Consider the following 19,994-nt stretch of genomic DNA (forward strand, 5'->3'; position numbering starts at 1 on the left):
TGGGTCCTAACCTCACAGTGGAACAGGGGACACCTGACCCAGACAGCCAGCACAGCATCAGTCAGTACAGTGGGAATGCAGAAATCAGAGTCACAATTTGCTTTTGACCCTTTAACCAGAGAAAACTCTATCTGGAAGCCACTGGGATAGGAAAAAAAGAACACAAAAAACACAGAGCCTGGCCCATGCTCTTTATAGCCCCTCTCCTAGGCACACATTAGCAGGGTGACTGCAGATGCTCACCAGTGGGACAGAGAGCTGAACACAGCTTTCTGCTTTCCATGAACTCCCAGAGGTTCTCAGGGCTGCTGCCAGCCTCTGGAACAAGCTGCTGTGTGAGGACCTTGCTTTTAACAACCAGAAAAAAACCCTGCAAGCCCAACAAAATGCTCTGCTGAATCAAGTCTGTTAGAAACCCATTTTTATAACATGAACACCGCTCCCAACAGTAATTCCACAGAGTATCACTTCCTCAAGGCTACTACAAGGTTCTTCAAGGCTATCTGTAGAGTAGGATAAGTTTGAGTGGCAGGGGGAAAAACATTGCTGACTAGCCCGAGGTATAAAAAGAAGGCTTCTAGGACTGTGCTGTGGTAGGTGAACACTGGTTATAGATCAACATAAAGTTAGGAAGGTGCTATGCAAAGAGCTTGAAGGATCGTGACATGGATCACTTCACCCCAGCTGAGCTTTGTCACAGAGAGGCACATAAGATCCTGCACAAAGTGCAAAATCTTGCTGCCAGGCAGAAATGGAGTCAAGACCCCAGGGCTATGTGCTTCCCCCTCCCACTGCAACTGGGACCATTGTAGCATGCAATTGAACCTTTTTCTTTCTCCTTTATGAGGAGCTCTCCCTCACCTTTACAGCTCCCACAGCAGCTAGTGAAAACATCCCCCACATCCCAGCCTGGTAACTAGCCTTGTCCTTCATCCCACTGGCTCTTAGTTAATCAGTCAGTCTCCAGCCTGCCTTCATACACATTAATCCCAGACTTCCCATGCCTCAGCTCAAGCACTTACTCAGGTTTCCTCTCTAGGTTGCAGGAGGAAGAAACTGGCCTAAGGAGGAAGGGCTAGAGCCAGCAGAAGACACTATGGGGCAGAGAGTCATGAATTAATTAAAAGTCTTCCAGATGCTCTCGCTCCTCGCTACCACAACCCTTGCTAGGGACATGAATCTCTGTGACTCCACCATCTCCTCGAAAATATTCTGGCCCCAGTTACAATCTCTGAGAAGATGGCTGTTTTGCTCTAGCACCGGCCATAGGCTGTTCCTCAGTGGGTCCTGGCCAAAGCCACCTAGCTGTAACCCCTACATCTTGGACAGGACAAAAATGAATGTCTGGAAATATCTAATTTCTATCCACAAGGTCCTCTCATGCTATTTTGGGTTGGACTCTAGAAAGATAACAATGTCCATGGTGAGAAATGAAACCAAACCTAAGCTCATCTGACCAGATAATAGACTTTCAAGATGACCATTCTTGTACCATGACATTGATGACTTGAAGAGCATCTTCAGTGGCCAAGGAAAAACCTAGCACCCATATAAGTTGAGGACACAGCAGTAACTAGCTATCCCATCTATTTCAAGATACAAGACCCAACTCACTTATAAAAACTGCATAGGGCAGAGGGTTGGTATTGGTATGAGAAGACAAACTGCCAAACTCACGTGCTAATCTATGCACTGGAAGTTGTTGCCTTTTGCCCTAGACCACTGTCCCAAATCCTCCCAGCAAATTTGCTCACCAGCTTGCACAATGTCCTTCCTGTCACAGTGGATCAATAAATATATTCTTTATATTTCATTTTCTGTTTCTGACAGCGGCCCTTTTCCTCCAAGCCCTGTAGTCAGATTAGTTCATTCAAGAAGTATAAAACCAGAATCAAACAACCCCGTCCCAATCCCCAGCGCAGGTCTGTCCTCAAAGCTCACAGAACAGCCTGTCTCCATGGGTGAGATTCCTCTCACCAAACATTCAACATCCACATCTGACTTAGACATTACAGCATGCTGTCAGAGTCAATACAGAGAAAAAGCGTTTTTATAACGTGATTTATGTGAGCTGCTTTTGACACCTGCTTTGACATTAGGATGAGAAGTTTTATTCAGTGGAAGTTCCCATTTCTCTACATTAACTATGAGGAGATCTAGACTCCTCGAGGTAGGTGCCTAGCAAAGTTAGACCCAGTGTGTTCCTCTCTAAAGGTGGTTTCAATGCTGGGAAGGTCTCACAGTCCATGAATCAAACTGCCATGATCTGAGGGAATCTGTCTATTGAAGAATAAAACCCGCAAGTCTGCAGTATTATTGTGAGCATTTAAAAGAAAAACAAGCTAATATGTTGATATCAACCTACTTTATTTCTTGGGCCACTGAGTGTTTCTGAAGGAAGTTAAGTCTACCTTTGAGAAGATTGAACATGAGCCCTCCATATTACTGAACAACAGTTTGACCATCTGTTAAGACTCTTAATCATGCTTTTGTTCTAAATGACACTATGGCAGAGCCCAGTTTTCTCCAGCAAAGTCTTAGGGGTCACCTGTAGCAGTTCCCTGTTGTGCAAAACTTGATTCTGGTAGTGTCTTTCCTACTGCAAGTTTGCCCTCACCAAATGTAAGTGCCTACCTTAGGATGAGACGAAGTGTGCCCTGAACTTCGATTGCTGTATTTGACCATCTCTCCATTCACTATACAAAGAGTCCAGTGGGAATCTCCATATGTAAGTGAATACATTAGATACCAGTAACCCTTCAACTATACTCCATTTCTTTATTGCAGACCTTCTCCAACATAGTAACTCATGGACCTTCCTCACGTCTCTTTCTTTTCCTCAGAAAAGAGCTTACCTCTGAGTCTTAGTCAATCTTTTTTAACCATTGCTCAGGCCTTTTAGTTCTTTTCTATTTTTTTCAAATATTTAACTCTGTCATTGTATAAAAGATAGCTGAACTTGATCAAAAACATGTTGACATCAATGTGTGTCATTGTCACTGTTCCTTCCCTTACAAATAATCTCAGTGTTGCAATGGTTGATTCACTCCCATGGTCCCCTCTCAGACTTAGGCCACCTCACTTTGTAAGAAAGGGTTTGTTCAGCAATTTACTCAAGGTAACGCAGTAAATTGTTGGCAGAAACAGGAGGACGATCTGGGAGAGCTACCTGTCAATTATCCTGACCATCAAAGTGACATTCATATGAAACATGGGGATACATTTTGTACCACCCCAAGCAACAAAGATGCTGTGCCATGCTGGTGGAGGCATTTCCCAGCCCAGCTGTCCCCTTGTTAAGTTCCAGATGTAAAGTCCATCCTTGAGCACTGGCCTCCATCACAGGTGACCTTCTGTATTTGGTTCCCAGCCCAGACACTGTCAAAGTGTTGCCTCAGTTTTGGCAGTTGAATGAGAAATCTGTAACTTGCCCCTAATGCTGCTTATTAACAGTCTTCAGTGCGATCATCTTCCCATCTTTCCAGCAGCATCTCTGGTTTGATCAGCATCCTCAAAAAGGGATTATTTCTTTCTCTATGGCTTCACTTAAGCTGTCCCAAGCCACAGGAGCAGGGGACTCTTCCCAATTAGTAGGACCTGACCAGATGTTCATCCTCCCTCATCCCCAGGGGTTGATTATTGCTCACCTGACTTTGAGTTTTCTCTCTCTAGGATCGGCTTTGTCCATCTCAAACTAACCATATGTTTAATTATATTCATGAAAATGACAGGGAACATATATTGCCTTGTTCAAAAGCTTTGGTATTCACACAGAGACAATCTCTCACTTCATTATTGCTCCTCTTGGAGTGTCTTAATGTGCTTTACAATGCATCAAGAGCCATAGTATATTTGCATGGCTGAAAAGGATTATCACCTCTATTTTCCAGATGACAAACTTTGGCACAGAGAAGTTAAGTAGCCAGTATGAGGTCTCCCAGCAGTAGTCACAAATGAGACCCAAAATGGTTACCATAAACTCTCTATTTTCTACAAGTCCCCAGAAAACTCTCTTTTTAAAAAGCCATGCAGTGTGTCTCCATCAACCTCTATGAGTCTCACTGCACTGAAATAAATATGTGACAGATACAGCTTTGGGAGGGCAACAGAGAAGTGGAAAATGTTGATCACGAAGAATGAGAAACATTGATCATCTGCATGTCTGATGTCAGTTGTTACCTTTCGTTTTGTTTCCACCCAGATTTCTGTACAACTCAGATGAATTTGCTGATGTGCTGTTTATCAAGCAACATCACTGAGGAATGCAAATTACCGAGAGGAAAGTAAAGAAGAAATGAATACATCAATGGTAAGAGGAGAAGCTCCTGATATAATCACAAGGTCCATGTTTCACAGGTTCCAGGAAGAAAATGCAAGAGTATACTAAGTTGTATAGATGTCAAAACCTCAAAGTCCAGTCACACTATCATCCATATCCTGCATTTTTTTTCTCCTACATAAAGTCAAATTTTAGCCACCAGCATGTTAGTAATTGCTGGGGACTGTGCTGAATTTGACAAAGTATGTCATGTAGGGAACATGTTACATATATGAACTCAGATGAGTATTTGTTTTTCATACAGACAGTACAAAATGAGAAGAGAGGCAAACTTTCCTAAAGGGTCTTGATTATGAAAGGTCTCTCACTGTCCATAGAGATCTCCAGGTTACTCTTCTACTCTTCTCCTTCTTCAAATTACTCATGATATTATATCAAGAAAGGCCCCTGTTGTTTATGGGATCTACAGAAGGCAAATGGTGATGTAAACTCCTGGGAGATCTCTGCCAGCTCTTCAGCACTGGTGTGCCCTCCCAACCCACACAGGCTGAGGTTCAGGAACCACTTACCATCACCTTGTGCCGTCCAATGAGGTTTGGGGACTCACACAGTAGCTGCACATCTGATACGGTCACTGCACAGGGCTTCTCACCAACCAAAACAGTGTAGTTCAGCTTGGCGTTCCCTCCTGCCACTGGTGGGATCAGGTTCTTGCCCTGGATAGAAAGGAATACCACCACCCCCCAAAAAAACAGGTTAGGAAAGAGTTTTCCTTCCACCTCTAGTTTCCTCTTGTGACACAAATTTAACATTGCATTTGACATTTGTTGTTCACCATTCACTAACACAGAGAGGAAAAGCCAATTTAGAAAGTCAAGCAGAGGACAGCATGGATGGCTATAGACTGTCATCAAAGGAGCCTGTTCTGTTCCTCTCCCTCTGGAACTAAACAAGAAATGTTGCATATAGGTCTTGCACAAACAGACCCTCACAAAACATATTCTGGCCAGTAAAACAGACCCCTGTCCAAACACACAAGAAGGTATTCTGCAGGCACAACCATTTCTTTGCACTTGCACCACTTACAAGTGCTGATATGGAAATGTTCAATCATGAAATTCCTTCTCTGTACTGCAGTCCAGATTACAGAAATGACAAAGGACTGCTGTACGATTTAACCAGGGGTGAGAGGAAGATCTTGAAAACCCAAGAAAGAAATAGACAGACTCCTTCAGCAGGAGTTTATATTTTTTAGTTATGGGTATTAGCAAATGCTGGGCAGTGATTTGTGTCTGCAGATGGTGACTCTGATATGATAAGATATGGTAGGTGCAACAAGTGAAGGAAATTTCTGGGATGTAATCAGGATGCCACTGTGATTTGTGGGGTGCTGGCAGGCATAGTCAGGCAATAGGCAGCAGGTCTTTGTCCTTCCTCATCCAGTCCTTGGTCCCTATCTCACCTTCAGTATGATAGGACTTCCAGGCTTCAGCTCCAAGATCCCCGAAGGATTGAAAACCTCAAAGATTGGGTTTGGGTAGTAGGTGAAGTTGGTTTTGTTGAGAATCAGCAGGGACTGCACGTTGTCAAGAATGAAGCCAAACTCCTCTGGACGCTCAGCAAGCTCAGACTGGTGATTGGGGTCAACAGCTAGTGCTGGAGCCTGGCAGGTCATCTCCGTGCTATTCTGCACCTCGCAGTTCTGGAGAGAGAGAGACCCAACGCAAGGAGAGTTTATGGAAAATGCCCCCAGCCCTCCTGGTCAGCAGATACCTCCCAGTGAAATGTTAGCCTGCCTACTGCTAAAGGACAGGGAGGAGCAGACCTCCTTGGTTATCGTGAGGTAGACTGGTGCTCCACTGCTTCAAAACATAGCCCATACCAATCACTCAATCAAGGCTGGGAAGGCATTATGAAAGCTTTGCTGGAGCAGGTGTGTGGAGCAGTTTGCACTGCAATTGGGCATCCTGTGCCTCTTCTCTGGGGATGCCAGTGTCAGCATCTTCCCTTAACCTCATTTCCTTCTGGAAATAGAAAGTTCTTTTGTTTTGTACAGCAGAGACTAGTCAAAGCCTCAGTGCCACCCCGTAATCAGCTCTCACACTCTGGGGATCACTGCAAAAGTTTATGTCCAGTGCATGCTCTGTTGTGCCCAGGATTCCTGTTTGAACATCAGGTTACCTGAAATGAAGCCCAGAAGCTGGAGTGGTGAAGACAGTGAGGTAGGTCTCAGGAGACCCTGAAGTTGCCTTCCAGCCCTGCCAAAGAGCTGCTTTTTGTGTATTTGATAAATGGGTAATAGATTGTGAAAGACATTTCATCCTGACTCCCATTATAAACAACTAGGAATTAGATGCCTGATTGTATTTCAGGATCTGAGCCTTCATCTTTCTACACCGTGGTTGCTAGGATAATGTGTCCTGGCCTCACCAGGAACCAACAGGATCTGTGGGGAAACAGCACCAGCTTGTGGGATCCCAGCTGAGCTCGATAGGAGAATCTTCTCCAAACTATTCTGATACCTCCAGCACTGAGAGCACACTCATTATCACAGACAGCATAGCTCAAGTGTTAATATTGTTTTGGCTCAAATCAATACAGAGATAAGTGACCTGGACCAGGTAGTTTCATATTGTAAAGTAAGTCAGAAGTTCTTTGCTGAAACAGCTCTTACAAGGAAGAAAAGGCACCAGAGTACCTCCCAGCACAAACCTGATGGGCAGTTCTACATGAGCATGTTTGAGATGATGAATTGGCTTCATCATCTTCACCATGGCATGAGTGTTTGAGACCACTGTGTCAGGCAAGAGCCAGAGTCTGATGGAAGAATAAGATGAATGCAGGCTTCTAATTTCACAGGAAAGCTAGGCAAGTGTTTGGCTGTCTTGTACCAGGAAATACAACATAATACTAAAACAGACCTATGAATACGCATAATCAGTCAGATCAGGGTTTTCCCAGAGTTCATGAGGGACTGGAAGATTGGCAGCCAAGAACCACATCAGACCCAGAAACCAAACTCAACAGATATTTCCTGAATCTGGTGAGGTGTAAGAGGTGACAAAATGGCTTTGGATTTGGAGATACTAGTTCATGGCAGAGATGGGATAAGACCAAAATTTAGGTGTCTCAATCTGCAAACTGCAGATGGAAATTAATCTACCCCTTATTCCTGTATTTTCTTTTTGGATCTACCACAGTTTCACCATTGCTCATGTGGCAGTAGATTATTTTAATGTCCACAAAGTGCTTTGAGAACCTTGGATGGAAAGCCCACGGATTAATCTTAAAACCTGAGAAGTGCAGAGGAACTGGACTTGCTGCCCCCCTCCAATTAGTCCCTCTGCATTTTTTACCTTTGGAGCCTCTTCTTCTGGGATGCTCTTTTACAATTTGTCCCAGGAAATGTCCACATGCAGCCAACATCTCTTCAAATGCTGTTGCATGACCCCATCCTCCCACCTACTGTAGGTACCAGCAGCTGCTTCCTGCTCCTGAGTCTCCCAACTGGAAGTGCTAAACTCACAACTTTTACAGCTCTAATCAGGAACTGCTCAGCAGCTACTGGTAATTGGCTCCTTCCAAATTAAGTGTCCTCCCAGACCTTGGTAAAGCTCTGCTGGCTTCCACAGAGCTGCTTTTTATTCCTAAGTGGTCACTGAGAATTGAATTCGATTGTAAATGTAGCTTGTTAAACCTGGATATGCTCTTGCAGGATCCCAAGTAGTCCAGAGAGTGGACATGGTAGTATCAAGGAGTATTACTCACAGTCCCTTCTGATCCCAGCATGATCAGCTAATAACCTGAATTTGGGTCTACTTATGCACAGGCAAGCCAATAAATAATGTAGGTTGTACATGGGCCAAGTGAGAGGACAGGTATCTTTGAGCCAACAGAAGAAACAGGCTCAGGAACTGAACCGCCTCTCATGACACCTCTTTCTGTTCCCTCTGGTCCAGTGCTCCTTTATGAAGACAGGACAGGGTGATCTTTCTGAAACCAAGTCATCCCCTCTTTTCTGGGTGCAATAGGAGATTTCAACCTCCAGACCTGTTAGCCAGCTCTATCACCACCTTGGACATGTCCCCTCCTATGATCCCCAGCTCAGCAACCATACTCACGTTGACGTGTTCCTTTCCACCATGCTTTGCTCGGATCTGAGGGTTTTGGATCAGGTCCAGGTGAGTTCCCCACACTGCAATGGGTGTGTTGCCACTAGAGAAGGAGAAATGAAAGAAGTGCATGAACCCAGCGAATAGATATCAGGACTGATTGCAGCAGCAATGGGTGATCTGTATTCCTAAGTGCTGATTGCAAAGTGTCTGACCACATCTCGCAGTCCAATTGGAAGGGAAGGAAAAACAAAACAAAGCAAAAAGGTTTTCATTCATTCCTAAGGGGAGAAAGAAGTAAAACTACACACTTGTTAAAACTGTCACATCAAGCAGCATCTGGGTGTTTTTCATTGTCAGGATTCAGCAATCACAAGCTTCAGTAATGAGAAGAGTGGGAAATCTAACAGGAGCTCTTCAGAATGGTCCACAGACTATATCTCCTATATCACTTAAGGAAGAGAGACCCTCATAGATACTACCCTGTGCAAGTAACTCTTGAGGATTCAGTGATACCTTGTTGGTGGCTGTAGTCCCAAACTTCATATTAAACCTGCTATAAAAACATCACCCTAAGTAAGATTATGTCATCTCAATGAACCCATTTCAGTGCTGCTGGGGATACCAGGTCCTGCAGCATCTAGAACAGTCAAAATCTTCAGATGTGGTGTGCATAAGGCATTTGCTTGGTTTCCATTTGATGACCCAGGCAGATAAGCTCAGCCATGTGTGTCAGATCCAACATATGAGAGAATAGAGATTTCCAGTCACTGTGTCCCTTTGCTCAGACAAGGACTGATTTCCTGAGAAAGGCAATCCTTACAACCCACAACCGTGCATCTGGTAGATTTTGTTGCTTTTATAACGTGTCTCGGCCCAGCTTAAGATGGGGAAATGTAGACAGAGCCCTTCTCATTCCCTGCAATCACTGTCACCAGAAGGAAACAGCTTTCAGAAACACTCTTCTTTCCTTACCCTTGCCTCTTCCAGCTGCAGCCAGTGGTGCTGTTTGTGGGACTTCAGGGAGCAGAGGGGAGGGAGGAAGGAAACTGTAAAGGATCATTCCCAGGCTTCAGCAGGAGCTCATGTGTGGGTTGGCTTTGAATGCCATGTTAAGGGGAACAGTTCACCACAGGCAGCTTTGGCCATCCGAAATCAAAACAGCATTGCTGTACCAGGGTGAGCTCTCCCTTTGCAGCACTGTGGTGGAGGCACCGTGATGCAAGGGCTGAAGGGGGAAGAGTTATCCGAGAAAGCAAAACCTCCAGCTGTCAGGGCTCACACTGCCAGGGTAGGATGAGGAAATGTCATCAACAGACAGTCCCATCTCTGAGGGTTTCCCAGGGTGAGGATTGCTCTCATCGGTTTCGACATCTGTCTCCATACCTCCCCTTGGAAACTCTTCAGGCTGCAATTTATTTCCTGGAGTGCTCTGCTGAGAATGGAAGGGGAGATCATGTGGAAATCAGTGGGACTGGGAAAAAGAAGCTCAGAATCCCTTTCCTGCCTCCAGGTAAACCTACATATACATGAAAGGTGAAACAAGTGCATTATAAATGAGAAAACACCAGAGGGTAAACACACTGTAAGGAGGAAGCCTGTGTTGGCCAACAGATCTCCTCCAGTTCTGACCTTTTTTTAACATGTTCCTCATTTATCTTCCATTATTAATCAGATGGGGAAGGTAGGAATGAACATAAATATACATCTCTGCTTAGCAGTGTTTCAGTTTTCAGTGAACTGGCTGCAGCTAGCTGGCACTGTGCTTCAGCCCCTCTAGTTACAACCACACGGATAAAGCAAACAACCATGACACCAGCTCAAACACTGTCTGGTAGCCCTAGATGCTGATAAGCTGTTAACAGTACCCCAGGCAATGCCCGGTCATTGTTCAAGGGATAGCAAGGGCTGGGGAGCACTCTCAAAAAGCAGGATAGATGAAGTTAAACTTCCTTTGAAGGAGAAAAGATCACTGGTGGTATGGATGAGAGCTATGCAAGCTCGCTGTCTTCAGGACCAAAGAATAGACCCAGATTAAGTACTTACTAATTTAAGCATAGCCTATGGAACCAAGAAGCCTGTAAATTTGAAGTCATGAGCCATGAGCTGTGCCAAAGAGCACTGTCACAACCATATCTTTCAGCAGGTGCTCCTGTGACACTTCTCTGAGAGGTTCCTTATGGTCTTTCATTCAGGTAATGCCTCTACGGACTGATGGTTAGGACAATGTTTGACCTTGAGTTTTGAAGAGTATCTCAAGTTCTTGCTCTCTGAAATGATCAGTTGTGATGGGAGATTTCTAATAGGAAATTTTATGGGGCAAAACCACATTTTGCCATTTCCATAAGATCTGCTTGGACGGTTGAGTTCTCCTGAACGAACAGGGAATCTCCTGCAGTCATACATCCACTTATAAGAGAGCTCCCCCTCCCTGCCTTACAGAAAAAAATACCCTCTCCCCAAAATTCAGCTTCCCATTAAGTAGTCCTAATATCACCCAGGGAGAGCTCGCTCACCAGAAATTAGAAGAGAAGTGTATAAACCAAATTGTTCTTTCTCCACTGCCCTTGTTCTTCTGAATTTTTGGCTGTGAGCCTTTATAATTTTTATTATTATTTATTATTATTATGAATGCTGATTCAAACTAGAATGGATTTTGTATCTTTACTCAGCTGAAAGTCTTACGTGTTCCAGACGTATCAAATGTGTGTGTATACGTACAGACATATGAGTGTCTGTATATATACATAAATCCTTTTATTTAATCAACCAAGTCTGTGCACACAGTTTTAAACCCACGTGTTAAAAATCCTGTATTTATTTTGGAAACTGAGCTTGCAGGGTCAGACCACAGTTATTAAGCACAGACGCAGCATCAAATCAGAGAGAGGCCTTTTCTCGAAAAAAAAGCCAAAGCAGTTGTGTTTGCTGAAGACACAAAATCACCCCCAAACCTCTTCTGGCTTGCAAATCAAGCAAATAAAACTGTTGCTTGTCTTTGCATGAAAACCACCAGCCATTGCCTTTTGTGCCTGCAGGTGAATGACCAGTCACAGCCACTTCTCCATCACTTTGGATCAGAGCTGGGAGACATGCTGCCCAGCAAAATAACAGAGATGCCAAGACTACCAGCTTTCTTAATTTAACTCCTTATTGTCCCAAAAGCTCTGAGCATAATTTCTGTCTGCAGACTCAAACAATTGCTGGAAGCAACTCAAATCAAACCCAGAACAAAAGTATTAATGGGGCCTCATAAAATTCTAGTTACCTGCCAGCCCAGCGTGACTCTCTGGTTTGGTTTTTTTTTTTTTTTTTGGGCTATGGGAGTAAATTAGCACTAATCTTTTCTTTATTGTCCTGGAAAATGGCACTTGAGAAGGTTTTAAGCGAGGCTTAGTACATTCATTCACTAATTTTGCAAAGCTGGTTTAGTAGCAATCATCTATCCCTCAAAACAGCTTAGCCCTACAGCCAGGAGTGATGAATCAGAGAAGCACAGTGGATTTGCTGTTATGAATCATACCGCATAACAAATATACTGAGAAACAGCCTCCTCAGTTCATCTCCAGATCCACGTGTCTTGACTAACGCATTTCTTGCTTGATTCTCAGGACTGCAGTTGGCTGCACTTTCATCCAGCTATGTGTGGAGGCCTTACTCTAATGCTTGTCTCCATTGTGACCTGCTGGATGGACCTCCACAGCTAACAGAGTGCTTACAACTGTCCCCGACACCCTGAACCACAGTGGTAATCCTGGATATCACATCTTTCTCTGTACCCTCCTCCAGGGTCGCACCTTTGGAGTGATTCAGAAGTGCACAAGAAAAAGGATGGCAGTGGGAAGGTCTGGTTAAAATTAGGCACCTGTTAATGCTCAAGCTGATGCATTTTGATTTCTGAGACACTGAGGAGAGCAAAGGGTAGAGGTTGTACCTGAATGATGAGACAGGTAGAGTCCCAATCATCCATCCTAGCAGCTACACACCCTGCGGTAAGCTGACAACCACTAAACAAGCACCTCTTCTTAATTTCCTTTATGCTGGGAGGTGGGGTGGGAGATTCAAGGCAGCAAGAGACAGGATGCAGAACCTCCGCACCCCCAGGCTGGGAAAAGCTTTACCAATCCACCTGAAGCATCTCCTTGGCTGCTTCTTCATCTCTCGCTGGCAGCTTCAGCAGAGAAAACAAGGAGCACACGAGCTCTGGAGAGCTTCTCTCACCTCCCAGACAGACCTGGGGCCAGGTGGAGGAAGGTCCCCGTGATGCAACTTTCCTGGGGATAATAGGAGAATTCACTCTCCTAGGCTGTCAATCTTGCACCTTTTAACCGGCACTGAACTCACTTTAATAAGGAAGGGAGTAAAGCGATTTCTCATTTCACTGATAACCTGAACTCTGACTGAAAATAAAACCCCCAAATGGAAAATCCAGACACTAAAGCTCCAAGCTCAGTGTGCAAAGATTCAATCCGGCTAAATCGGTAAATTCCCTCACGGTAATTAAAGGCACTAATTGATTTGTGAAAACATCTTCTGGATGGGAGCTGAACTGGGGGGATTTACAAGCCCTGCTCCTAATCCCCAGATACTCCAATCAGTCCGGTTTGACAGGGAAGCAGAGAGCAGCTGTGGAGGAATGAGGGGAGACTAAGATTTCTTATTTTGTATCTTTTCAAGGAAATACCAGTGCATTTAATGACCAATTTCTCTCTTCTCGAGGCCAGCTCTGTAGGCTTCTGAGAGCATTTGGGTATCACTTTGATGCCTTCCACAACCAGGGCAAACGCTCCTCTCAGACACCTTCATGTGAACCCTCGGAATTCACCAAAGCAGCATCAATGGGGTGAAGAGAAAAAGGGATGCCTAATGAGGAAAAAGGCTGTTTGATACGGCAGGGACCAGGCCTCCCTTTGTGTTTCATCTTGGGATACAACCCTGGTGCTTTCAGGCATGACAGCCAAACAAGCAATGCTTAGTCCTAAGACAGCAGGTCCATGAAAGCTGTAGGAAAGGTAGGAATTGCTGCTTTCAAAGCCAGGTGAGATTCACTTCTCTAAGCACAGTTATGTCATTTATGCTCGGGTTTAAGAGATCAGTGACTGGTCCTGCTGCTATGCAAACCTCTGGACCCAGCCCAATAAGGCCTGAAACACGGTCATGACCAGAAGCACTAGGAATTGCAGCTTTTAGGGATACAACTGTGTGGTTTAACCAGCCCCAGTGGTCTGTAATATTACTCAGACAGGGAGCATCCTGGTGCTGGAGATAAACCCTGGGCTGCAGTAAAGAAAGTAAAGCAGTAAAGCTTCAAAAGGAGGTTGGAGACTTGCTGTACCTACCTTTGTAATTAAAGCATGAAGTCTCCAATGAAGTTTCTGGTGAGCATTGGCAGCTGGATTTTGCTTCATTAAGCCAGGAAGCTTTGCTCTGCTACTGAAGGCAGGGAGCAGGATCATTTAGGTTTGGACTACTCAGAGTTAGTTTGGAGAAAGGATCCTGCTCCTGCCCATCCCTCACTAGAGTCTGTTGAAATTTTTTTCTGGGGTACACATGAGCACAGACACACATTGAGCATCCAAGGTGTTACAAGGGATGCACAATGCATTGCTGGCCTTTTAGTCTTCCGAGGAAGCAAGTCCACCAGCCCTCATGGTCTTGGGCTCTGGGAAGCAGCTCTGCACAAATCTATTTCTTATTGAACACAATGCTTGGAAAGCACTTTTCTGTACCAAGAACCAATATGAACAAGCTAGTGATGCATTAGAAAACCATGGGAAGTGGTAGGTGTTGTCCATGGGATGCTTACCTGAAGATGCTCCACTCGGGCTCGATCCTCAGGATGGTTGGATCCTCTACATATTCATACTGCAACTCCTGATGTATCTTGGCCTTGTCCACTCTCACGGACACCTTCACCTTCTCAAAGCCTTCATCTGAGGCAGTGGTGTTACAGACAATGTGCTTGGTGGATCTCCTGTGAGCAGAAGCAAGTAAATATAAACCACGTGCTATTAGCAGCAAAGCAAATGGTGCCAAAAAGAGCCCAGCTACTTAGTCTTGTGTCCCGTGACCTTAACCTACGTACTGTGAAGTGGTGAAACTCACTGCTACAGGAATATGCTGTGAATAGTGTGACACATTTAACTGAGGAAGTTTCATTAGTTTAAGTAAAACCACAAAACCCATCATTTCTCAGGTCTCAGAGTGAAAACTCAACCCCAAGGGAAGTCCAAACCAGACCTCTCTCCAGAAGTATTTCTGTGTGATTAAACACTTGATGGATGTTTCCTTCCTGCCTGCAGACATATGTAGCAGCAGCTCATAAAAAGGAGTGTTTGCACTTCAGCTTTCCAGTTTGGGATAATAAAGTTGACTTTGCATTAGGACTATAAGCCTTGTTTAAGTGCAGTTTGCAGTGTGCCTGGGACCTTTGCATGGCAGGTGCTAATATAGTGGGAAGCATTTTATGATTATACTCAAAGAGGATTCCACATAAACCTTTCCTTTTGTGCTGGGCTCAAAACCAGCTCCAGGTCTGAATTTTGCAGTGGCCCTTACCTTCCATAAAGAGCCAAAAATTCAGGCTCCAAATACCCTCAATCTCCCCAGTCCTGTGATTTGTTATGCAGCCTCATCTTATACCCCTAGAAAGGATAAAGCAGGATTCAACCTTCCCTTGTAGCATGGCACCCACCTTCACTAACTGCACCCTACAGGTAGTCTCTAAGTTCCCCTGAAAGACCATGCTCAGTCGCTCCTAAAACTCCCAGTCTCTTCAGTAAGCATCTCCAAGCAGCTCTGGCTTCCACTTGGCCTTTTAAATCACAAACTGTGACTTCACCCTCCCAAATTATAGATGCTGAATCACACCACAGTCATGGCAGGCATCTGAACAGGATCCCCACAGCCAGGAGAGGGAAGGGCATTGCCCCAAGACAGTGGTCCCAGGTCTCCTGTGAATGAGCCCTTCTTCTGCCAAGGACATGCCGGGGGAAATGTGCCAACTTCATCTTCAGCCTCCACTGATACTGGCAACAAAATATGTTGCACTGGGTAGTTCTGAGCTGTGGGAGCCCCTGGGAACGGGATTCAGGCTCATTCTCACAGGGATCAGGGAACATTCAGCAGGTAACACTGACATTAAGCCTCTCTGAACTGCAATTGAACAGCAGCCAACCCAGAGCTAAAATGTTGCAAATCATCCATTTCTTAGCACTACACAACTATTCTGGGATAAAAGGGAGGTGTTTTAATACTTAGAACCAATGTTGTCAGATTTTCTTTGTCACCTCTGCTAAAGCAGGGACATGAAAATGAATCTTTTAAATGACGTACTCCCAGAGCAAGTAGCAAAGCGTAGGACCGTGGAGAATTGTAGTGAAATTTGACAAGGGGACATGGAAAAAAGCACACCAAATAACAACCAAAACAATGAAATAAATCCTATTCTCTCACCCCAAAACACTCACAGTAAGGTTGCACACGGTGCAGAATGCAAAAGTCCCATTGCTGAATAAACATGGCCACAGGCAAAAGAGGCACTTGAGGGGCAGCGTGTCTGGACTGCAGAAGAAGTCTCTTGACTATAATTGCTCACATATTTCAGACTCAGGCACATACAGTAGGAAGGACTCATCTGTACCTGTAGAAGAGGCAGGGTTGTCGCCCAAAGGTCACAATGACATTGCTGCCCGCATTGAGGTTATTGCCTGTAATTGTCACCTGGGTGCCACCCGACACTGGTCCCCGCTTCGGCTTGAGATCAGAGAGCGTCAGAGTCTGTGAAGGCAAAGGGTTGTGTTGTAAACACAATACAGGAGCATAGGTACCTTCCCTCTCTCGTTTTAGTGATGGAGAGAGGTAGGCACCTGCAGGAGTTAATCACATCTTAGCTGGACTTCAGAAGATGACCATATCTTCTGGCCAACAGATGAGCCTTGGGTGACACCAGTCCTATCATAGATATCCTGCTTGAATGCCAACTTTGTTGGGATGAGTTCAGACCTAATCCCAGTCTGTTCTCCTCACTCCTGCAAAAACTCTGTGCTTGCAAAGTCAGTTCCAGGCCTGGAGCAGCTGGAGCTGTGATCTCCCATCTCCACTGCTTGTTTGACACAGCTGAGGTATCTTTTTACCATCAGTTAACACCACCCTCTTAAAGGGGAGTCTCCACCTCCAAACTGTGGTGCTCACAAGTGATAAAAATGGTCGGGTCTTGAAAAGATTACTCTAAACCCTGTTGATCTGAGAAAGGAACAGAACCTGCTGTATAGCTCCAGAGATTCCTAAAAACTACCCCCCGTGCTCACAGACTTTTTCCCCAGGAAAGGGGAGAGCTGTGATTCAGCAGAGCATCTGAGCTCATGTCTTGCCTCTCCCACATGCCCATTGCATGACCCCAAATCTTTCTCTTTTTCTTATCAGCTTTGGATGCTGAGACAGTCTAGGACTTCATGAGTGTCCTGCACCGATACAGCACAGCAGTGCTCATGTTGAGATGTCCTCTGAAATACTATAGACACAAAAGGAGCACTGTCCAGGTGAACACCTTTTTCCCTTTTCTGATGATTTTCCAACCCTCTTTTCAAAACATAACGTGATGTTGTGTTAATATATCAAAAAGGGGCACAATTTCTTTAGGGCCCCAAGTCTCAAACCTCTTTTTCTTACCCTCCTGCTCTCCCTTTTTCCCAAATCAAGATAAAGTACTTGCACTCTGAAGGCACAGATCACCCTGTTACCACAATACAGAGAGGAGACATTCATTTTCAGGAAGAAATTTGGAGTTACAGTTTATTCTTTCATTTGCATTTTAATAGAAAAACTTTCCATTCAGTCCCAAGTGAAAAGCTACTATATGCATTTAAATGAAGATTATTTCTTTTCCCCTCTCTTTAAAAATGATGACACAAATGCTTGAAGCTCCCCTCAGCTCTTCTGAACAAGCAGGTATATCACACAGTCACCTTATTGAGCTTTGGAGACCATTAATCCATGTTTATAAAACCACCTGACACACACCACAGCTCCCTCTTTCACACACACAGAGCCCTCTCTGTCCCAGTCCCCCTCTGGCTAATCATTTTGAAAAACAGCGGCAAGGTTTCCACTTTGCTTTTGTTTAAAATGCATCTACCACTTGGAGAAAGGGCTGAACATGAAAATCAGACATACAGTCCTGTAGAAAAATCTACTGTCAGAGCTAGACACTCCTTGTGTTTAAACTTGACTGGTTTTGACATGATGGTTTGGAAACTGGTTTTATACTTTTTCTGGGAGTATTCTCTAACAGCTATTATTGGGATAAAAGATGCAGGAAGAGTATGTAGATGCAAAAGATGCACTTCAGTATGTTATGCTCCTCCATTTTAGGGTATCACCTCAAGCTCTGATGGCAACTCCTCTCTAAACCCTTATTGATGGCCACTCCCACCAATGCAAATTACTGCTGCTGGGAGAAGAAAATGGGTTGAGAATGGCCAACTTGATGCACATAGCCTACACAACAGCACTGCAATGGTATCTGCTTTACAAACCATAGAGGAACATTTGAGTTAAAGACCCAAAGGCCTTGTCCCACTCCTGGATGGGTTTCCTGCTCTCTTCTCAGAGGTAGATAAACTAGCCATGCCCTTTTGAGGATCCTCACCGACCAGAACTACGTCAGCAACACTCCTTGGCAAAGCGTTGCTGTGTCTTGTGGTGATCTTACAAAAGAGTTTGTGGCTAAGTTTTTAAAGTTGCAATAAACCTTTAATTATTCACAGTGGTCTTCATAAATATTGCACAGCATGTTTGCAGTAAAACTCAGCCTTCAGAGGATTTACCATTTCCTTGCTGGTGAAAGGTGATGGAAAATGCAAGGGGGGTCTAGTGGATCTGTAATAGGCTGAAGTGGACAGTGACCATGAGGCAAAGAGGACAGGAAATCTTCCGTACCTTTCTAGGATCTTGCCTACTTTGCTCCCCAACCCTTTACTTTTCTTCAGTACCTCCTCCACACAGGCTGTCCACAAAGAAACTGCCATCAGAACTGTGTCTAAACTGACCTTATGATGCATGTCAAGACTTGGTTCCCACTTCATTCCTCCTGGGGACCAGGGCAGAGCAAGATCAACTCACACACAGCTTCTGCATCTGTGTTTCCTTTCTATAGGTTCAACAGCAGCAGCAGGAGGGGAAAGATGGAAGGGAGACCTGTTGCAAATGCTCTCCCGAGACAAGGATTTTAGGAGCAGACCCTCAGAGTAGACCACATCACCTGCACTGAGCCATAATATTCTCATCCAAAGCCAGAATAAAGATAAACTTGCTTCAGCATCTGAATTGAAAAGTGAAGGGAGATCTTTTTTGGGTTGAAAGACCATGGCAATAATCACAGCAGCAAAATTAAAAACTTTAAAAAAAATTATTTTAATTTAGATCATCATAAATTTCATTTCAGCTTGCAACCAAATGCTTTGTTTCCCTTTTGGCTTATTGTACTCTCTAATGCAATTTGCATTTTTGATCACAGATGAGTTTAAAACAAACTAACAGCATTTTGAATTTAAAAGTTCTGGTTAGAAATGTGGAGAAGAACTGTTCTAGCACCTCTAAACCAAGCTGCCTCTTTTTTAAAACACTGAAATTAAATACTCTGTTGAGTTCAAAATATCATCTCTTCCAATTCTTGCAGGAAAGGGGAAGGCTGAACCTATTGGTCAAATCTGACCCTGTTTTGCTTCAAACCTTTTGAAAAGCAGTTTTCCAAAGGATTTACTATACATCAGAAAACGACATTTATATCCCATGTGATGCCCTTCCTTAGTTTTCAAACATCTTCCTTTCCTTGAAGCTGCCACCCACAGTTGCAGGACGCCAAGGCACGTTGTGATGCCTGCAATAACATCTCTACCCTCCTGGCAGAAATATCAGAGGAAATCAAGCCGTGCCAACAAACACAGCTCCCACTATGAAAGCAACGGACACAGGAGAGGGCATATGATGGGCAGGCTGGAGAGCCTCTGCATTCTTTTCTGTCTAGCGCAAAGGTATCAAGGTATTCAGCAGAGAATACCCTGTTGACTTCATGCTCATGCACGGCTGGGATAGCTGGCAGCCGGAAAGCAAGCAAGCAGAGGGAAAAGCTGTCACAGACGGACACGGATGATCAAAATTGGACAGTAATTTCAAGAGTAGCAAAGGTGACACACTGAAGTGTAATGTCCTGGAAAAAGCCCTTCTGTCTGCCTAGTGGGGGCTATCTCTCAAGGCTTTTTTTTGCCCCCACCACCATAGTACCTAGTGACATCAGAAAATACAGAGAATAGAAAAATTTCTGTAGCTCAAGGGGGAAATCTAAGATGCTTGCATTCATTACCAGCTCCCTTTACCATAAAAATTTATTGGGCATGTGAATAATTTCAGAAAAGACCCATTCCTTTGCAGGAGTCAAGAGCTTTGGATGGGAACAAAAAGGCACTCTCATCTCAAACCCGCATAGATCTGCACAGATCAAGGCCAGGCATTGCCTGCATGTCCCCAGCAAGGGGCCTTAGAGGAAAAACCAGGTCTCTTGGACAAGGAGCAAAAAAACCATCAGAAAGGAGCAAAAAAACAAG

At 44.5% G+C, this 19,994-nt stretch overlaps 1 protein-coding gene across 1 annotated transcript in view; it reads right to left on the reverse strand.

Annotated features, from left to right (window-relative positions):
* PLXNA4 (plexin A4) overlaps window positions 1-19,994 on the reverse strand; it is a 429,072-nt gene that overhangs the window by 53,698 nt on the left and 355,380 nt on the right. The window contains exons 14-18 of the mRNA XM_074828081.1: window positions 16,034-16,170; window positions 14,198-14,365; window positions 8,401-8,494; window positions 5,742-5,981; window positions 4,849-4,995 (exon numbers count right to left, since the gene is read on the reverse strand). Of these exons, the coding sequence (XP_074684182.1) occupies window positions 4,849-4,995; window positions 5,742-5,981; window positions 8,401-8,494; window positions 14,198-14,365; window positions 16,034-16,170 (786 nt within the window). The remainder of the gene's footprint in view (window positions 1-4,848; window positions 4,996-5,741; window positions 5,982-8,400; window positions 8,495-14,197; window positions 14,366-16,033; window positions 16,171-19,994) is intronic.

Source organism: Strix aluco, chromosome 5, assembly GCF_031877795.1.
Source record: "Strix aluco isolate bStrAlu1 chromosome 5, bStrAlu1.hap1, whole genome shotgun sequence".
Classification (NCBI taxonomy): domain Eukaryota; kingdom Metazoa; phylum Chordata; class Aves; order Strigiformes; family Strigidae; genus Strix; species Strix aluco.